Below are 21,421 nucleotides of genomic sequence, written 5' to 3'. Positions count from 1 at the left end.
TTCGGCACCGTAGTCCAACACAAACGGCCTGGCTTGGGAGGGAGGGGCAGCTACTAGGGGGCGAGAGAAATCGGTCTCCACACAAAAGAAGAAGAAAGCGGAACGTTCACACCTCTTTTTGGGAGAACATTAAGGATTCCTCCTTTTCTATCGGCTGAGGAACGAGGAAGAGGATGAAAGACCCCCGTCCCTTTTCTCCGCCACCGTTTACTGTACCTGCCTCCAGCACCTTTTCCTCCTCCTTCAGGTGCCTCCGCCACTCCAAGTCCACCGAGTACAATATGCCGGCGAACAACTTCCTCAACGGCCGCCGCCGCGCCTTTTCTCCTCACACTCTGCCCCGCCCCCTCACGAGTCTTGAATGCGGGGAGGGTAGCCAATTAAATCCCGATCCCTGCCACCACTCTTGCTTGGTTACTAGGTAGAACAAAAGAAGGGGGGGAGGACACTGTGCTTCGGATGGGCCTCTGCAACTAGGCAACGGTTTCCATGGCGAAGAGAATCAACTCGCAGGCGGCGGCGGTGGAGGAAGGAGAGCTGAACAAGAGACTAGGCCGTTGTGTGGAGTGTGAATGGTGGGGGAGTTGTGGAAGAAGACAACCACGTCCTTAATGGCCTTCTCGCCCTCGCCATCGTTAATGGCGTTGCTGAAGCGTTAAAGATTCAAACAGAACAGGTGAGAGCTTGGGTGGTGGCAAGCCAATCATCCAAATTGTGGTGCTGTTAGAAGAGAATATTTCTGACTCAAAGAGTTGAGCCTTGGGTCCTTATGGGATAAGTCATGTTGCTTAGTTTGGTAATGAAATGTCTGCAAGAAAACAAACTTACCAGAGCACCAAGGACCCCACAGAAGCACAGTTCCCTCTGCACATCTTGACATATATAACAATTCTTAATTCAACGCTGCTACACTTTTTTCCTACTTTACTTGAAATTATACCCTATGATTAAAAGGTGATTGTTACAATGCCTGTTTTTATGCTGTGAAAATATGTATAAGAAATTATATTATTACTTTTTCTTTGTAAGCGGCTTTGGACATGCTGCAAAGAAATATGAAATATTGAATAGAAAGAAGTAATTAGATTAGGAGCTTGGATTCAAAAGTTGTGATCTTGGAAGGCCTCTGTCTTACATCTTTATCTATTTGACAGTGTCAGTGGGCAGGTGGGTTGAAATATAATGCTCCAAATTCCTGAAAAAAGATGGAATAGAAAATGGAGAGTAGGATAATTACTTCTGAAACACATTTATAAATATTTATATAGATCGGTGTTAGGGTAGTCACTATTTAAAAGAAATCTTCATTATTAGTATTAGCAATATCAGGTTATTTTAAATAGTAGCCTTAACTATATATCACTAATATTGAAAAAATATTCTGTACACTGCAGTATATCCTCCATTTTTTTAGTGTAAAACAAAATTGGGTAGGAATTTTATATATACAAACTCATATACGAGAATTATCTAACTCTTCCTCAAATTTAAATTCAGTACAATACGCATTAAGTAACAAAAGATTATAAGCACAGAGTTTTATTTTGTTTTATTATATCTTCCAATTGGTAAAGAACACAATATTTTTAGAGCAAAAAGTACATTTTATTTGGAAATAATCTAAATATATTAGATGTCATCTAGAAAATGTTTTCCACTTTTATTTGAGAAATTATATTTCTAATCTTTAGTAGTATATAACAATTGTTATACAAGTAGTATCTTGTATAACAATGCTATTTTTACTATTGTTAATTATGCTAGCATATCATTGTTGACATCAAGTATATGATTGCAATGAGATGTAAATTTTTCTTTTTTCTTTGTTGGAATCCCTATGGAGGGATAAATACAAATACCAACTTCAACAAATAATGACAATATATCTAAATTAATAGATCTTTTAAAACTTGTTTTTATTTGTTTTCAGAGACCTGACATAGTAGGTCAAAAACCGGGACCAGAACATCCCTCCTGTCAACTTTCAAGGCCACTTTTATTGTCAAAAGAAAACTGGCAACAGGTAGGCTTCACATGGTGCTGATGAATTGGGCATTAGCCCAATCTTCAGTTTCAAAGCCAAAGTTATAACCTCTCAAAAGAAAGAACTTTTGTTTAGATTAAGAGCTTAGAATAGAATAGAATCTTTATTGGCCAAGTGTGGTTGGACACACAAGGAATTTGTCTTGGTGCAAATACTCTTAGTATACATAAAAGAAAAGATACATTTGTCAAGAATCATAAGGTACAACACTTTATGATAGTCATAGGATACAATAAGCAATCAAATCATACTAGGAAACAGTCAATATAAATCTTAAGGATACAAGCAACAAAGTAATACTTGGATACTCCATAAGAAAGAGCATATTTGTCTGTGACATCTACTAGTGGAATGGATTTCTCTCAAACATGCTTCAAACTGCTTTGCTGGGTTGAGGAACCTGTTGGAGCAGATTTGAAGGGACAGGGAAGGGTTCTGCTTCATTTAGTCATGTTAATATGAGATATAGCCATCTTTAGCTTTCCCACATTAGGTTCTGAAAGCTTAGATAACATAATAGCAATAGCACTTAGATTTATATACCTCTTCACAGTGCTTTATAACCCTCTCTAAGTGGTTTACAGAGTCAGCATATTGCCCCCAACAGTCTGGGTTCCCATAAGGTTATAACGTCAAATATTCTCACTAAAGAAAAATCAGCAGTACAAAATCAGCAGTAATAGTTATATTAATGAATGCTCAGAAAACAAGTTGATCAGGGGTTTCAAGATTCTCCCTCAATATATATTTTCCATTAATGAAGGAATCAGTACCTTTCTTTCCATACATATTCTGCAATATATACAAGTATATTAAATGCTGTTTTAAAACAAGTTCCTCATATTAGCATAATTAACTTAATTCTGAAGTTAAGTCCAGAAGTGAATTGAATTTAAGTTATTTCTTTCCAGAAAGAAAACTTCCTTTAACTTTCTGTAAAGTCACTGATTTTATAAATAAGCAAAGTTCCTTTCTTCCACTGGAAATATGAAAGATTAAACCCACATTTCCTTATACTGTAAATCATAACAATTTTTTGTAATTCTTAATTTCTGGATCAGGAAAAAAAATCATTGAATAGTGTACAAGGTTTCATGAAATGACATAAAGATTGAAAGAGTAGAATAATCCTTTAAAATATAAAATTACCAGTTGTATTTATTATGCAAGAGACTTTTGGTGTAACGGTTAAGATACCAGGCTAGAAACTGGGAGACTGGGAGTTCTAGTTACTCCTTAGGCAAAAAGCCTACTGGGTATCTTTGAGCCAGTGTCTGACTTTCAACCTTAGAAAGGAGGAACCCTAACCAATTCTGAAAAACCTTGCCAAGAAAACTGCAAGGAAGGTAGTCTCTGAGAATTGAACACAACTGAACATAAGGAAAAAATATATATCATGGACCAAATTTAGAAGGAAAGTCTGTTTAAATCATGCTTTATGTACAGTATACATAAGGTGGGATACATTTGAATTAACTATATTTGAAAATTCTTTAGGGACTCTTATGTAAGGTAAACAAATATTGTAGATACTACCAATCCTTTCAAGTCTTTATTACTTCATTAGTGTTGTTAGAACCCAGTGACATCTAATCTAAACTGTTTCTTTTATAAAAACCCTAAATTTATATATTAAAGAACATAAAGATTTAAATTTCAAAAGTATCAATAATACATAAAATAACATCTGACCATAAAACCAGCCTTGTCTAAATGAATGTCTTGAACATATACAGATATTCCTAATAACATAAGGGAGCCCTAAGTAACATAATTTTAACAGGAATTGAGAATGACTTGTTTATTTATCATGTCAATACTTAATATAGTTTGAGGCAGCTTAGAATGGTGCATGAGCTCAGTCTCTGTGGTTTATTCAGAAAGCCATAGTAAAAAAATAACATCATTCACTATGAGTGCTAAATAATAATTAAGGGAAGCATATACTTATCCAAGTTTTAAAACCTCAAAGTACTTCTGAAAAAATTGAGTAATTCCAAGTGTATCAAAACCTTTTCCTGTGTACAAAGAAATAATTGAAAGTGGATTGTACTCATTTTAAGATCAAACTGCTCTATCAATTAGAAGTGAAATGCAAACACTGAGACTAAAATAACAGGGTATGAACTATAAATCAAATCACAAAATTGTTGTTTTGGGCAGAATGTTTGCAAGAAGATGCTACAATAGGCTGCTTTCTCTACTTTCCTAATTCAGAATTAGTTTATAAATCTTTGATGCAACATTTCTGTTTCTTTTGTTTTATATAAGTTTCAATATTTTTCTTACATTCTTGATTTCACCTGCTGTAAAAAATGTATGCTCTCCAGTTAAGTTAAAATATAGCTTATAGTAAACTCTGGTTCTCCCAACTAGAAAGCTCATACTTCATTTCATTTCAGTTTTTTCCTTTCCTAATGGATTTTATAGAGAAAACAAAAAGAATTGACTGTTTAAAGTTTATGGCTTCATCATATTTTGAAATCATAGACTAATAAAAATATGTATGAAAACAAAGATGGAATCAATCCCGTGATTACATATTAATTGATGAATTTTACCACCTTAAATTAAATACTCTGATTTATTCAACCATTTAAAATACAGACTCTTACTTGTAAACCCTGTGTATCTTGAAAGCCCCAGTTTAGCATTTCTGCTGAGTTAAACCAGGATTAGCACAATACAAAAAATCAGTCTAATGACTTTAATTAATATGATACAAGCATTACAGCAATTAATCTTTCTTAAATATAATTAAATTATGTCTGTGAACAGCTTACTTTGGCTCCTTGCCTTTCTGTGAGGTTTATTGGGACTTCAGATTCCAGTCTTTTTGGTATTGTAAAGTGACACAACTTAAAAATACTGTAGATATATCTTGTTGTTCCATTCCTTAATTGCTAATCCTTCAAAACAGATATATCACAATACATAGAAGTACAATTTTGAATTGTTAAAACAGCTTTATATAGAGGCATCTGCAAACTACTTATGAAGCAGCTATATTAGCCAGGAGAAAAATTGTGACTGCTTTCATAATTTGAAAAAAATATGTGCTGCAATTCACCTCTTTCTAAGATTTTGCATAGCCCTACTACTCATGAGCAGAACACAAGCATATACCAAGGCTATCTTACAAAAACTGTAGAATTCCAGCTCAATTATAACTAATTTGATTGCAATTTGTAACATGGATATTTTTATGTTTCTAGGTCCAACAATCTTATGTTTTTGATTTTGTAATAAATATCATTGATTTCTTGCATTTCCAAAAAAAATGTGCTTTAGAGTAGTGTAGCAGAAATATTTGTAAGTGAGAATGACCTGAAGACAACAAGCAGAATGATAAGTTCATGTAACAAAAAACTTAGGAGGAATATTTGGAAATGTTGAAATAGCTAAGAGAAGAAAAGGACACCCACTGCCCTCCACAAATCTGCTGGGGTTCTAGCTGGCTTCTTTGTGTAGTTGGTTGCTTACTGTGAGGACAGACTGCTGGACTAGAGTAGCCAAGAGTCCTATCCAGTAGCTTATGTTATATGCCAAATATGAGCTTTAGTTTTCTTTGGGTAATTTGGGTCATTTAAACAAATATTTATGTCACATATAATTAGTATACTTAAAATATCCTTAATTTCACTAGTGGTTTATAGGCCAAAGCCCATTGCAGGAACTACAGAGGCTGTTATTTTGGATTGGATTCATTGTATACATATAACATACCAGTTACTGAAATTGCCAAAGAAAACAACTGGTAACCTGTGAAGGTTTTTCACCATGAGCCATTAACGTTAATAGCATAATGTATTTGAAACTAACGTAACATTATATCAGATTAGATCTACATTAAGTTCATTGCATCAGTAGAATTGTGATATAATTAAGACACAAGATCACTGTTGCACATCCATTTGGCTCAACCTTGCCCAACTTATCACTTTTTAGATGTGTTGCACTTCTGACTGCAACTTACAGAATTTCCAACCAACATGCTAACTTAGAATTCTGGCAAGTATAATTCCAACATCTAAGGAGTACAGATTGAGGGATGTCCATTTATAATAATTGAGCTAGAAAGCAACTTGGAGATCATCTAAGTTCCCTATCCAGTGCAGGAATTCTAGAGCATCAGCCTGTGACTAAACACCTCCAACTAATAAGGGTCTATCATCTCCCACTTTAAACAACTTTTATCATTATGAAATTTATGAAGCCCAACTGAAATCTACATTTGCTAAATACTTCCAAATATCATTATTGGCATTTTTAATTATTTTGGCTCCTTTTCTATGTAAAAGGAGATGGCATTTGCACCTCCCAAAAACCTGAATGGTCCCAAGATGCAAACAAAGATGAGTACCTGGACACCACTGAATCATCAGCTCATGAATGATAAGGTAAGTTTTAGGAACTTTAGGAAATTATGAATCATTTGTGTCCTTGTCTGCTTTCTTAACAAGTATAACAGATAATCAGAGTTGGAAGGGACCTTGTAAGTCATCTAGTCCAACCCTCTGCCTATGCAGGAGACCCTACACCATTTCTGACAAATGGCAGTTCAATTTCTTCTTGAAAGTCTCAAGTGATGATGCTCCCACAACTTCTGAGGGCAAGGTGTTCCATTGGTTGATTGTTCTCACTGTCAGAAAGTTTCTCCTTATTAAATCTCTCCTTGTTCAGTTTCCATCCATTATTCCTTGTCTGGCCTACAGGTGTGTTAGAAAATAGCTTAACCCCTTCCTCTCTGTGGATATTGGAAGACTGCTATCATGTGTCCCCTGGTCCTTCTCTTCACTAGACTAGCCAAGCTCAGTTCCTGTAACTGTTCTTTGTATGTTTTAGTCTCCAGTCCCCTAATCAACCTGGTTGCTCAACAGTATTAAGATCATTCTTGTGTGATTCTAATAAACCCTTATTCTGCCTGGAGAATTGCATTAGATAGAACCCAGATAGTTCACGTTATAGCAGAACTTCAGACTTTCCAAAGTTGATATCCTTCACATACATTGAGACTATAAATTGTCATTGCCCGGCAACCTCACAACATTGCAGAGAGCCGTGGTCACATGATCACCATTTGCAAACCTTCTGCTGGCTTCCCACAGGCAAACGCAGTGAGGAAACCGGCAGGGAAAGTTACAAGACACTCCCTTGTTTTTTTCCCAAATGTTCTTTTTTAAGAGGCAACTGGACTTCTTTGAAGACGTTTCAGCTTTTTGGATAAGAAGTAAAATGTCTTCAAATAAAAGCAAGAAAGTCCAGTTGCTTTTTGAAAAAGTATCTTTGGGATAACCATAACCTGAATTACTCATTTTCCCACCACAGCAACCTCCCACCCATGCACAGCCTATGTCAGCCCTGCCTCAATTTACTTTTGGCTAGCACTGGTTCTCCCCAAGCTCTCCAGCCCTCTGTGGCATGCCAGCACTCCTTACCTGGGACTCTTGTGTCTTCCTGTGTGTCTTGGGGTTACAAAAGCAATCAGGAGGTCCTGGATTCCCATCACTAAATAATGTGGTCATGTGATGTTTTTCAATCATTGTATTGAACTGAAAATTGTATTGCCCAAGGTCTTCTGATGCAGATAGGATTCTGATCATTTCTTAAATTAAAATTGCCTCTTTTATCATGTTCCTCTGACAGCTTCATTTACTTAATTGTTTCTAATAATATAATGAGTCATTTCTTACCGAATCTTAGAAAAGGTAATTTTAAAATTAGTTTTATTTTTTTACAGGTATTTGAAGAAAGAAGAAACTTGTTGGGGAAATGGGTAATCATCTTTTATTTCAATTGTTCTGTCAATCTCACAGGCTTCAATATTTATTGTACAATACCTAGACGTTACTGGGAAATGTAAGAGTACTCTGAAACCCTTACAATCAGCATTTTTTTAACCATAGAACATAGTGTATGAATTGTTTTAAAAAGAGCATAACATTTAAGAGTATTTCCGAAATGGTACACTCATAGTGTAAAAGATTTTTACTTCCATAGTTCTATAATTCTTCAATTACAGGAATTGAAGGACATTCATTTGGGAAGGCTGATTTAGAGGTTATTTATTCCTTATACTATACATAAACAATGTATTCTAAGTCTTCAAAAATATATAAAAGTTTATTATATCATGCCACTTTTATGAAATTCTCAGACTTTCTTCTTTTAGGAACAGAGTTTGAACCAGGTGGCCAGTACCCCTCAGTGTCCTTCCTTCCTTCCTTCCTTCCTTCCTTCCTTCCTTCCTTCCTTCCTTCCTTCCTTCCTTCCTTCCTTCCTTCCTTCCTTCCTTCCTTCCCTCCCTCCCCCTCCCTCCCTCCCTCCTCCCTCCCTCCCTCCTGTCAGCTTTCCAAGTAATACATCCAAAGAAATCAGAACTCCAAGGCAGGAACATTCCTCAGAGAACATGTTTATTGGACACATCATGTTGGCACAGTTGAAAACCAACTCTGGTTACCATGTAATTAAAAGAGTAAAAGTTTCCCTCCCCAGGTGTCACATGTCACATTCTCCAATCAAAGCAGGTGGTGGGCTCCCTCAATCACTTCTGCTCCTCCTCCCACTGTCACCTATTGGGATGACCTTAGTTCCCATGGGAGAGCTCTTTACTTTGTCTACGAGACGTTCTAGCTATTTCTCCCGCATCCTCCTCCCATAGTGCATGGCAACTGTGAAGCAGCACAAGACGGCTTCAGCCAGATTCGATTCGGAGTTGACACCCTCCTTTTATATAGCTACCCATACATTACTTTAGCAACTTACAATAGCATACATAAAATATGTTACAATCAAAGCAATTGAGGAAAGTTATTATCATCATATCAGTACCTGAAGGAGTGTCTTAAAAAAGATTGCCTGTTCGCCATCAAAGACAGAATGCAGAATAATGCTCTTGTTATAGGAAGGCATATTCTGATTGAATGTTAAGAATATTTTAATAGTAAGAGCAGTTTGAATGTGGAATCAATTATGGAGGGAAATGGTGGGCTTTCTTTAGTTGGATGTGTTCTAGCAGAGGCTTGACAATTCCTTTCAACTCTTATGATTCTGTGTTGCTGATTTTAATAAAAAGTGCAGTCTACTTTTGAATGGTGCCCTGTGTTGAGGACAAAGCAAAATGCATTCTTTTTAAAATTATGCTTATGAACTGTCTACAAGTACCTATATAATCCTTCTAAAGGCAGAATGTGGTCTGAATGAATTCTTGGCAGACATTCGTGTCCTTTGCAACAAGGAAAGGTGCAGAGATCTCCTTCACTTTTGAAATTAGCTTAAGTTCATAATTGGCTTTGCAGTTTACCGCTTGTAAACTATAATGAGGGAAAGTCACTTGTAAATGGCTCCCCCAGAAGTTATGAAAATCACAACTCTGTTCTTTCCCCACAGTTTGACAAGTGGACAGACAGTCAAAGGCGAAGAGTCCTAACAGACTTCTTGGAGCACTGTTCCCTTTCACAGCTGAAATTCTGTTTCAAACTGCTGCAGGATCGAGTGCCAATTGAAGCACTGGATTTCACCACCCAGCTTCCCCGAGTGTTAACTTTGTACATCTTTTCTTTCCTGGATCCTCGAAGTCTCTCCCGATGTGCCCAGGTAAAACTCAGCATGTTGGAAAGGATGCAGCGGAGAGATACAAAGCTGAACTCACTGGGTAGGTTTAGCCTAGAGAAGGGAAAGCTAAGGGGATTATGATAACAGATTTCACATTTTCAAAGGAGCTGAGGCAAAACAATAGTTACCTATGCTGCTTCGTAAAAGGCACAAAGAAATCTCCTACTTAATAGGTATTGATTATAGTTTAGGAAATATTTCCTACTGGTAAATCTCTGACAACAGAATGAGCTGAGTAAAGAAATGCTAATTAATTTCATTTGTGTAGTTTTCACTCTAAGACTGATCAACTCCTATATGCCTTGATGGGTACATGGGAAGTAGATTAATTATCCGAGTCTTTTCCAGCTAGCAATTTTTATAACACGTGAACATAATTGCAAGATCAGTTTAGAGTCACAGTGGCATTGATGAATTTCCAACTCATTGTTTAGGCTCATCACCATACCTAATTTAGTTTCTAAACTTTGTGAATTTAGTTTCTGGCAAGTCCGGTTAAAGGATTCTCAAAATATATGTTTCAGTTGTGACCTTGAAGACCCATTTTATGCCAGAATAAATAACAATGGGCTAGAATTATGGTCTTCCCTATCCTAAAGTCTTTGGGATTGATACAATTCTAGTAATGGCTGGCCAGAATACTGCTAATTGTGCTAGCTTAGGGTCATGCCGATTTTAGTTTAATATATGTAAAGCAAATCAGATTGGGTTATAAAATAGCCTTTATTGGTGACTGGGAGGACTCTTAACTCTTTTATAAAACACCTGCTTTATGTACAGAAACTTCCAGGGTCTCTTAAAAGAGACTGAGTGATTAAGGCTGGGGAAAACTCTGGAGATCACTGCTTGCGAAAACATGCAGTATTTGTTCAGCCAGACCAATGACTTATGCAGTGCTTTGTACTGCTTTGCAGTATGTAAATCAAAGCAATTTAATAACATAATAATTCTTTTTTCTTATTGATGCAGTTATTCTATAAGTTTCTTCTTACAGCAGCATTGACCAAAATAATTGCAGGAAATACATCTAACCACATACTGCAAATTAGAAGATAAACATTTATGAAATGTAGCACTTCAAAAGTTCAGGAGCCTAGGTTGTATCAAAGAATATATATTCAAATGAACACTTCCTTGGAATTATCAATTTGAGTTAAAATAGCATTATGTTTTCAAATTGTCAAAATGTGTTTTGTATTTGGAGGATATGCTCCATATCTCATGGGTTTTTGCTATGATATAGTCCTTTGAAACACAGTAAAGATGTTTTTGGCACTTTCAGGTAAATTGGCACTGGAACTACTTAACCCAGCTTGACCAACTCTGGATGCCAAAATGTCTGCGTTTTGAATGGTACATCAACTTCTCTCCAACTCCATTTGAGCAAGGAATCTGGAAGAAACACTATATTAAGACAGTAGAAGAATTTCAAGTCACCAAACCTAAGGTATTTGCGGAGCCTTTGGAAATTCAGTATTTTGGGTAATAAATCTGAATATTTTTATTATATATTGGATGTTTAAAATTTCCATATGCAAGGGTGTTTTAGTAAACATGGGAAACATTCAGGCTTATAATTCCATATTGAAGCAAAACAGTTTTATAAGATTCTACTAGATGCTGTTCTGAAATTCTGAACTGTCTCACAAAATGTATAATCTCCTGAAAATTCATGTGTGGCTATCTGAGCTGGTGCTTCAAAGTGTTTACATATATAAAGGCATAGTAATGTTAATGTTAAAGGAAGGTCTATGTTTTGATGATAGAGCACATTGTTTGTGTAGAGATAGCTCCATCTGTATTCCCCAACAAATTTATATAGTGTTGGAAAAAACTGTTCTCAGATGATGTTGAAAAAGCTGGAGCAGGTTTAATACAACTCAGTTATATTTCTAGTGCATAATTTGAAATTTTCCAATTAAATTCAATAGCCAGAGATTCTGGGCATACTCGTTTCGTAAAGAATGGATGGAATTTATTCCTGCAAGATATAATGATGGCCATCGACTTGTTTGGCTTTAAAACCTAAAAACAATTTCACATAAATATATTTGTCATGGCTGGTCATGATCTCTAAAGAAAATTTACGTGATCAGAATTAATGTGCATCAAAATTTTGGTACCTGACAAGAAAATATAGGGGAAAAGATTTTGTTTTTATCTTTAGTTAAGGAGGGATAATCTTGGATTGTTCATTGTTTAATAAACAGCCATTTTTTCCAGTTGTTTTGTGCCTTTAGTCTCTGTAACAGATTCAGAGAGACTGTGAGTTATGATGAATCAGTGCATTACTACCAGTGCACTACCCTTTTCAAGCAATAAATAGAAATACTATGGGGGGACATTAGAGGAGAGACTCAGCATAGTATGGACTATCTATAACAGCTTTGGGTTTACTTTGCTTACGTTTTCCTTTCTTTAGACTCCACCAAAAAATGACTTTGTGGTGGCTGATGTTCAGCCAATAACAAGAGAGGTCCCAGAAATAAAGCAGACTTTGTTGTCAGTCCTCGAATCAGCATCTCTGTTAAGAAGAAAGATAAACAAAGGAAAGAGAGATCTCCCGCCTTGGCGTTCATCAGATAAGCATCCAACAGATATAATTCGTTTCAACTATTTGGATAACTTTGATCCCATTGAGCAGGCAAGGCAGGCGTAAGACACCTTTCTCCTACAGTAATTTTCATCTATGTCTGTCTTTCTCTTGCAACAAAACCAATGTTATGTTTTATGTTACATTGCCATCTGCACCAGCAGGACCTGGTCAAAAGATTCTATTTAACCTCAAAAGCCAAACCTTTCATTCACTATTACCTCATGTATTTCCTTTCAAGATTAATGGCACACCCCAGTAGAACTCTAATTTCAGTCAGTAAAATATGAGCAGGAGTTCTTGTGGTGGTCAGATGTTTTGGCTAAGTCTGGGCTCTACCAGAATTCTGAGAAAGTCATAGAAGAGTTGTGTTGTCATCTTCAGATATACATAGAGCAACTCCAAGCATTGAGTATATAATCCCGTTGTGCTAGATCTATCTTCATGTCTCTGACACTGAGCATTGCTAAGAATCTATGATGCAGCAAGGCCTTGAATACCCCAAGTCTCACCAAGATTTTCTGATATTTAATTGTTTGATATTTTCACAATGAGCAAAATAAGAAATCATTTTGCAGCCAACAGATAGTAGCACTTTCAAAACAAGCGAACTCCAGGTTATGGATTACAACTGATTTTTAAAATTCTAGAATCCTGAACCATCTGCATATCTGCTTTTAATCCCTCATGCATTGTGCAAGCTGTGTGCATGCTTTCTCAATTTCACTGAGATCAGGCTTTTGTCTTTCAGAGCAAGTGCTTTTGTCCTAACTAGTCTCATTGCAGGTCCGGGTATCATTTGATCAACAAATACAACTCTTGTCTGTCTTAAGAAACCATTATAGCATTTTTTTAATATATCCATTTTCTCCACTCTTGCAGCAGAAGAAAAGGAGGAGGTCTCACCCCAGACCTCAGTCAGTCAGCCTTTCAGAAAAAGAGGAAACCAGGCAATGGAACGTACAAACTCAGAAAAGCAAAGTCTCTGGCAAGTATTGTGATTGGTTGACTGTGTACGCCAAGAAATTCAGTGAAGAGTCCAACCCTCGGCTATTGGCAGCTTTCCCAATGCCCCTTTATTTGTGCCCCACTGCATTTCATTGCTGTTTGAATATAGCAGCCCATAATTTAACAATCAGACCTCAAAGCTGCTGTTTAATCTTTGCATATAAATTGTTATCACTGCTGGCAAGACAGGCCCTATTTTTTGCAGAGTAGGACTCACAGGAGGTATCCTCAGGATCAGCTTTTAAAGACAGGCAAATATCACTGTGCAGAGTAAAGCCATGAAAGTTATATGTTCTGCTGGACAGTGTAATTAAGTTGTGATCCCCCTCTTTCATTAATGATACTTTACCAGTATGGGAACAGCAGTGCACTGCCAATAGAAAACTAATATCCTAGTAGATATATTACCTTATTTCATTTTATGCATAATAGGGTAGTATTCAAGAGAATCTGATTCCAGCCTATGTTCACATTCATTGCACTAAATTCCTAAAAGATGAATATCTATGGAGATTTTCAATAATCTAGGTCATGTTGTCTCAAAGATGGTTTTCAAAAGACAAGTGGAGTTTCTTAGTTTTTTTCCTTGAAAATGTTTTGCTTCTTACCCAAGAAGCTTCTTCAGTTCTAGCTGACTGGTGGGGAATAGAAGGATGACTCGGAGCTAGATTCTGACCCTTTGAGATGACAGAAGCAATGTCTGGTGTGTTTAACGAAGACAGCTTTGAATGTATAGATCCTGAGGAGGTGAACAGTGTCCTCAGGTGCTAACTTGGCTACCTCTTTTTTCTTTTTAGATCTCTGCCCCTCTTAGTTGGTGTACACTGTGGGAGTGATAGATGATTGGATCCATGCTGTAGTCATGGATTCACTGAGGAGGTCTTGTCACTGCAGTCTTGAAGAGGGCAGTGATGCACCACTTCCTCAAGAGGTCTTCAAAGAATTTTTATTCAGGCTCTAACTTTTTCTATTTTGGAGAAGTTTGTTGAGAAAGTGGTGGATTGTGACTACAGAGGGTCCTGATTATCTGAAGACCTTTCAGTCATATTTCAGACCCAGGAATAGTAGACGGTTAATGACTTCTAAAGGAACTGGGACCAAGATTCTTACTGATCTCTTACTGATTCTTACTGATCTCTTTCAGTGTTATCAGCCATAGTACAGTATTATTCTGGTCTGCCTGCAGAATAGTGCTGAAGTAGTGTCCTGCTTTCTCTGTCCAGTCAGTGTTGACAAGAGAGGAGAGCTTGAGTCCAAGCCTCTTGGTTGGTGGGGTACCTCTGGGCATTAGACTTTCACCCTTTCTGTTAGATGCTGCACTTGTTCAGTGTCATATTCCAGTAATACCTTCTAAATAAGTCCAATAGGGCTTCTGAATTTTGTGTTGTTAGTTTTTGATTAGGTTTCTGAATGTTCCATCTTGATTTAGTAATTGTTTTGAATTATATATTTGAAGATATTGGAACCAATGAGATATTTCTAATTGTTCTAAGATGAGACCTAAAATTATTCCATTAAAGATTTAATCTTGAATTTCTTGGAAAAGTATTTCCAAAATGGATCTTCACCTTTCCGGGCTTTTCATCATTACTTCTACTACTATTGTTATGATTATTAATGTAGCTTCTTATAACTTAAAGCTGAAAACATGGATACCAAGTTGTCCACCATGAAATAAAGTCCAGTGTAGATATATTTAAAATTTTGGTTCCTGTTTTTGTTGAGCCATCTATCATAACGATTTTGGCATTTGTACATATTTGAAGAGTGAGTTCTGTAGTTATTCTGTATTCATTTAGCAATTCAGTAATGATTTTTGATTTAATGCTGGAATGAAATCCTCAATATGTGCTTGCTCAAGTCCAAGATTAACCTTATAAAATAATACAGAATACTAAGTTCCAAAAAACACCTTCTAGTGTCTTACTATTTTCCTTGCTCTGAGGAGCCTTACCAGGGCTTGGTGAATTAATGTGTTCTGCTTCTACTTCCTCCTCCTTTAGCATCCTAACAGTGAATTATCAAGAACACCAGATTGTGGGAATCAGGTATATCTAGCCCATTGCAGCATTTGCTTTCCATTGTTCATTCTGCGCTCTCTCTGTTTCTGGGGGCAGAGAGGCAGGAGCGGGTTCCCATTCTGCCAACCATCCTATCCTGTCATGCAGCATCGGAATCGTTGACATTTTAAGCTACAGCATGCCCATCTGCTGCTCTTTCCATTGCTATCTGCCAGTCATATTGCAAATTAATCTCTGTCATTCACAAATTGTCTCTAAGTCCAGCTTTTTCAACCAAATGCTACGGAAATGGGAAATGCTGCCATTAGCCTTTCCAGACTTAAAAACTGTTGCCAGGCAAGCTTTATCTGCCACAATCTCTTTATAATAAGTGCTAGAGAAGATATTAGATAAATAAATTAAGACTGCAATCCTAAGGTATGTCTCCTTCTGACTGGAAATCATAAGTCTTGTTGATTAATGTGCTTTTTTGTTTTGCATTACTAAGCACTAGCTATCATTGGGGTTAATAAATAGTATTGCAAAGTATCACTTCAAATTTCAGGTCTGAAATCACAGGCCATAATAGAATGCCCTGCCTGCCATATAAAGATGAATGGCTTCCTGCGGATGTCTCAAAGTAGGATTCTCGCAAAGAATAAGTGACTGTCACATTTTCATCACGATGGGTAACATGCAGGCTGCATAGATAAATGCAGCATTTTATAACCTATCCAAAGTTTGGACTTAATGGCGTTTTCAGTCTAACCCCCCTGCTCGTTGGAGCCAATAGCACCGCAGGAGCCCAAACCAACCATATGTGAAACAATTCTGTGGTAGCATGAATGAGACAGATGAGTGGACATTTGGATCACATGCTTTTCTGGCCAAAAAGGGACAGATGAACAGAACATGGACATTTATTTCATGATCTTTTTATGATATCTGAATTAAGGCCCTGGTGCTGTGAGCCATAGTTTGAGTTTTATTTCTTAATATAGAGAGGAAACAAGCCAAGGATCCCAATACAAACAGCACAATAAATTAAAACAGAGCTTCAGTGATCTGTTTATGTGCAAGGGTTTGAAAAGAATCCACAGGTACAGTAGGATATTTAGGATAAGTTAGAGACTTCCAAAACTTTAATTTGCTTTAATAAGTAAAAGTTAATGTAGAGTCAGAAGTGTACTTTAATAGTTCAAGGATTTTTTTTTGTTCCAAATTGTTTTTGGTTCAAAGAAAGGAGATGGCTACATTTATGAAGATGTTATTATTTGTAACACTTGTTCGTCAACATTACTATTATAGAAGTAAGAAATAAATAATAAATGAACAATTAGGGGAAACCTGAACCCAAGGCCAAAATACAGTAATAGCCAGAGACATGTAGATATAAAGAATTATGGAGGCCTATTCTGAAAATGCAAAAACTATTAATTTCCAATTAAACTGGAAATGTAGGGTTAGGGTTGAACTAAAATCCTGATTTTGAACTGATTAGAACAAACTGGATTTATATTAGCAAAGACAAAAGCAAAAAAAAAAGTCTCTCTTACATGAATCTAGAGTTTATCCAAACTTCTGTAAAACACCATTTCAAGATTCTTCATACTACCTATCATGTTGTGATCAAACTGTTTTTATCATATGGGGGGAAATCCCCACCCATTTTTCCCCAGATATTTGTAATGTATTTGTAAGATTATTCATTTAAAGATTTTTTATAGCTTCATTATATCTCACAATAAGAAATTCATTCATTCATTCCATTTCTATAGCCTCCCAACTCAACCACGTGATTCTGGACAGCTTACAATTCGAAAATTACAAAACAATTGATACGATTAAAAACAATAAAGAGTAAAAACATTAAAAAAATACAGGTATCTACAAACATCTAGGATATATACTGTATATAAATGGCCACTGAGATAATTGTTTCCTCTCATTGTTTCTTTCTCCTGCCTTTTTGTCTATCCTCCCTCCTTCCTGTTAAGCGTGAGGAAAATCCATGGATTAATTGATTATAGCGTATTACCTGGGGAAAGGTGGGTACTGTAAGAGGGCTTGAGGAATTAAGGAGATCCAGCAGCTTGGACATAGGAAGATTCCGGATAATGCGGCTGAAACTATACCTTTCTACTGCTAGCGTTACTTTCTCATTTTTAACTCCCTTAAAACTAAACACGCCTTTAGGGTCCTCCAGTTCATCAAGGATATCTATAGGGTCAAAGGGAAGCAAATGATGAAATGCACATCACAACCCAAATTCCGCACATTGCATGTAACTTACAAGAACAAGAAGATAGAGCTTGCATTGTGACATTACAACATGCAATTCATGATTTTGCTATCGCTATGTTTAGGAATGGATGACTAATGAGGCCCAGGATCATAAAAGCTGAGACTTTCTGAATTCCATATTAAATTTTTGGAGAACATTTTGGCATAATTATGGCTCTTCATGCTCCAGAGTTTACTACCCTCAAGAGCATTTTAGCAATTAGCATTATTTACCATGCTATACACTTATCCATATCCCTTAGCAGAAAATACTTGACAATCAACAGCCAAATCTAGGCTCAGTGCAAGGTACCTCTTGGAGTTCATCTATCTTTTTCAATTTTAAAACCATGGAAGTCAAAGCTTCATTTTCATGTTATGTTACCAGAAATGTCATCACTTGCTCTGTTCCAAATTTCCTATTTATCTACTTTGTTTCCTAGATGTCTCTCTCAGCAGAACTTGACTCACAGGCAGAAGTGACAGTTCGCCCAAACTGGGCTCTGCATCAGCCAAACAGCTACCCTCTGACTAAATCAACAGCTAAACTGTTTGCTCAGAATGCTCAGTGGAATGCTGAAATACGTCCTGCACCAGCTCGAGGGCCCATCCCAAAACTGAGTGAGAAAGGAAAGAAAGCCTTTACCCGAACTCACAGAAGTTCACCAAGTTAGTGTTGTTCGTTTAAAATAAATATGGGGTGGATGGTTGAAAATGAGAGAGATGAACAAGAAATAGAGGTGTTGCCTCCTTTAATGTTTGTGCCTTGATTTGAACTTTAGGGAGAGCCCATTTGGAGATCTCTTAAATATGAATGCTGTAGACCAGCGGTCCCCAACTCTCGTGCCATGGCCCATCACTGGCCCGTGGCCCGTTCAGAAATGGGCTGTGGAAGCAGTGGGCGAGGGTGCACATGCACAGCTCCACTTATGCGCGCAGTTGGCAGGTGAGCAAGCACACATGGCTCCATTTGTGTGAGCAGTGTGCATGTGTGCCCACCACTTGTGTAAATGGAGCTGCCTGCTCCTGCATGCCGCTTGTGCGGTGCCATCCCCTGCCCCCCTGATGATCCACAAAGCCAGAAAGATTGGAGACGGCTGCTGTAGATGGCAGAAGAGAATTCGCTTAGGTTTGCATTCCTAAAATGACTGATCCTTGCAAGAAACAGGATGCTCGACTAGATAAGTCTCTGGTCTGATAGTATGTTCTTAAATGCAATGTATAAGATAAAGGTAGGAATTTTCTTAATGCTAAGCTTAATTATTTAATCTCCCAACACGTTCCAGCATCACCACTGTTTGAAAGTCAACCCTGGGAAGTTCCATCATCCAGCTATGTATCTGATGCAGAGCAAGAAGCTGAAGAAAAGAGAACCTCAGCATCACTACTGACTTATTCTCCCAAATGAAAAAGTGCTTGTTCAATTATTGTTAAGTAAAATGCCTCTTTCTCAAAGTTGGTGTTTGGACAAGGATTAAGAATCAAGTAGATAGTTGACAGATTTATCATGACTCCATTTCCACAGTGAATCAATTAGCAGATATCTTGGTTTTAAAACTTTGTGAAGCCAGGAACTTGCCATGTGGCCTTACATGGTTTCCCAGCCTCAGTTACTGAGCTGTGGAATGGAAATTGTCTTAATGTATTTCATAGGAATGTTGGGAGGATGAATGTTATAGGTTGATTCAACAGCTTGATTCTGCATAGGTTTATTTATGTACTCAGTGAAATTTACAGATAACTGAGTAAACAATTTGCAGCTGAAGGTTTTTAGAAACTAAAATAATGCATCTTAATGCAGAATTAAAAAAACAAGTTGAAACATGGGGGAATATTTAAAATTGGTGTATATGGTTGAATCATACTAAATAATAATAGTTAAATAACTATCATGACATGTGCCAAATGTAAGCATACTCTTTTCTTTCTGTCTATCATGTACAAATGTTTGTAGAAGATGAGTAAGTATTTAATGTATATAAGCAGAAAGGCAGTGTGTATATTAAATAAATAATTGTCACCTCTTCAAGTCTGCCATTATTAGCATGGGGTTTGAAAATTTCTTGGAAGGAGACCAATCTTGCTTTTCTGGTACTATTTGAAAAAACATTCTGTAATGTGACAATGTTCACAGTGCACTGGAATATGCTAATTAACTTGGATATAAAATGGGGAAGGTCAAATAGACCAGGAATATATTGTACCAATTCATCAATAATGGTTATGATGCTGACTGTTTAATGTAATCCAGGGTGCAGTACCTAGCAGCACCTGTTCAATAACTAAATTATAGCAATGATTTGATTTTTTTTAAATCTACAATATGAAATGGGAAAAGGCATTAGCTTGTCACTTAAAAAAAAAACTATACCCAAATAGACCGACCCAGATTCAAAAGAGCCACAAAAGCCCTGGACAAGTATTTTTTTAAGATTTCCCTAGAAGGGTTGGGAGATGTTTTATTTTGGTGGAAAAAACAAGATATGTTTTGTGAAAAGTGAAAAGTAAAATTTACACATCTATATGTCAGCGTCAGATTTGCCATCAAAACAGCCTCAGCCCTACTTTGCTTTGATGGCAGCCTGCGTGTGACAGGAACCAGAATGCCAACAATGGTTGAATGATCCAAGGACACTGGCATGGTAATGAAAAGCAAACGCCCACCAAAGAGGTACCAAATGTAGAACTGTTACCAGAACAATTAATCGGAACTTTATTGGATAATAGCAAGATGACCAAGGGGTAAGGCTCGGGAGAAGGGAGAAATAGTGGCTTTGCATGGGAATCTTCAGATCTGGCTTTTCCTATACTATAACCATTTGGCTTTAGTAAAAGTGTACCTTTCTCAACAAATGGAGTCAAGGGTCTTTCTTTCCTAAGTGTCCAAACTGGAACAAGTTATGTTAAATACTGTTTCAACATTGTAGCTTTATTGGCAACTCTTCTATTCTGATGCTGGTGGAAAAACTCATATGCAAGGAAGGCCATATGGGTGCCTGCAATTTTTATAATCAGCCTGCTCTTCCACAGAAGAGGAAGAGGGATCATAGAAAGGGGAACTAATGTAGCCATCAGAAGAAGACCAATAGCGCCAGTTTGGTCTAATGGTTGAGGCACCAGGCTAGAAAGCAGGAGACCATGAGTTCTTGCATGAAAGCTGATTGGGTAACTTTGGGCCAGTCACTCTCTCTCGTCCCAACCTACCTCACAGGATTGTTGTTAGGAAAATAGGAAGAGACAGGAGTATTGGATATGTTCACACCTTAAAGGCAAGACATATGTAAATAAATATCTCTATTTTCAGAAAGGCCAAACACATAGCAGGAGAAATTTAGTTTGAAGAGTGCTTTCTCCTAAATATTACCATCGCAAAATCCAGCCTTCAAGGTTCTATGGGAAGTTCTTGAATACTACTACATATAATTTTGGAACTGAACTGCTGGAAAATGTTTGTCCCCATGTAACTAAACACCTTCAAAAATGATCTGTTTACATTCCTTGGGGTAGGGTAAATAAAATAGTGCACATTTTGAGGATTAAGAAGTTTGCTCATTCAAATGAATCAAATATTGACAAAGTGATAACAGAATAGAAAGCAAATATTGATAAAACATTTCTTATGAACCACCCTTTACTAGGTTATAGGCAGTTCAAGAAAAGTTTTCAGGCATCTGAGTTGGCTCAAAAGAAATCAAAAAATGACAATTCAATTTAGTGCAAGACAGAATCAAACATTGCATTTTGCATTTTATTTATATTTTGGAAAGATGATATGGCCTTACTTTGTTTCTGTAACCTCTGATGGAACTTTGAGAACTTCAGATTTTTTTAAAGAAAGGTTTCCCTTAGTAAACAGCATGGAAACGTTGCAGGTAATGT

At 36.8% G+C, this 21,421-nt stretch overlaps 2 protein-coding genes across 4 annotated transcripts in view; one reads left to right on the top strand and one right to left on the bottom strand.

Moving 5' to 3' along the window:
• FZD3 (frizzled class receptor 3) overlaps positions 1 to 504 on the bottom strand; it is a 29,668-nt gene extending 29,164 nt beyond the window's left edge. For all 3 annotated transcript variants that reach the window (XR_015742834.1, XR_015742835.1, XM_026715942.2), the window contains exon 1: positions 217 to 504. The gene's annotated coding sequence lies outside the window, so the exon portion shown is untranslated. The remainder of the gene's footprint in view (positions 1 to 216) is intronic.
• On the top strand, positions 174 to 19,571 carry FBXO16 (F-box protein 16). The gene is made up of 11 exons (XM_087922939.1): positions 174 to 413; positions 554 to 676; positions 1,931 to 2,023; positions 7,785 to 7,820; positions 9,434 to 9,640; positions 10,941 to 11,105; positions 12,081 to 12,313; positions 13,134 to 13,239; positions 15,263 to 15,307; positions 17,986 to 18,211; positions 18,829 to 19,571. Exons 1-11 carry the CDS (start codon positions 174 to 176, stop codon positions 18,948 to 18,950), a joined length of 1,596 nt encoding a protein of 531 aa, XP_087779065.1. The 3' UTR covers positions 18,951 to 19,571.
• The last annotated feature ends 1,850 nt before the right edge of the window (positions 19,572 to 21,421 follow it).

Source organism: Pseudonaja textilis, chromosome 1, assembly GCF_049901715.1.
Source record: "Pseudonaja textilis isolate UNSWEBS1 chromosome 1, rPseTex1.2, whole genome shotgun sequence".
In the NCBI taxonomy this organism is placed as follows: Eukaryota; Metazoa; Chordata; class Lepidosauria; order Squamata; family Elapidae; genus Pseudonaja; species Pseudonaja textilis.
This window is presented reverse-complemented; position numbering and strand designations above follow the sequence as displayed.

What these genes read in the sequence shown, in the direction of transcription:
- FBXO16 (XM_087922939.1), top strand. Translation starts at nt 174, where the DNA reads ATGAAAGACCCCCGTCCCTTTTCTCCGCCACCGTTTACTGTACCTGCC. An exon ending in TAAAGATTCAAACAGAACAG is followed by an intron (nt 677 to 1,930) that starts GTGAGAGCTTGG and finishes ATTTGTTTTCAG; the next exon opens with AGACCTGACATAGTAGGTCA. An exon ending in TCAGAAAAGCAAAGTCTCTG is followed by an intron (nt 13,240 to 15,262) that starts GCAAGTATTGTG and finishes CTCCTCCTTTAG; the next exon opens with CATCCTAACAGTGAATTATC.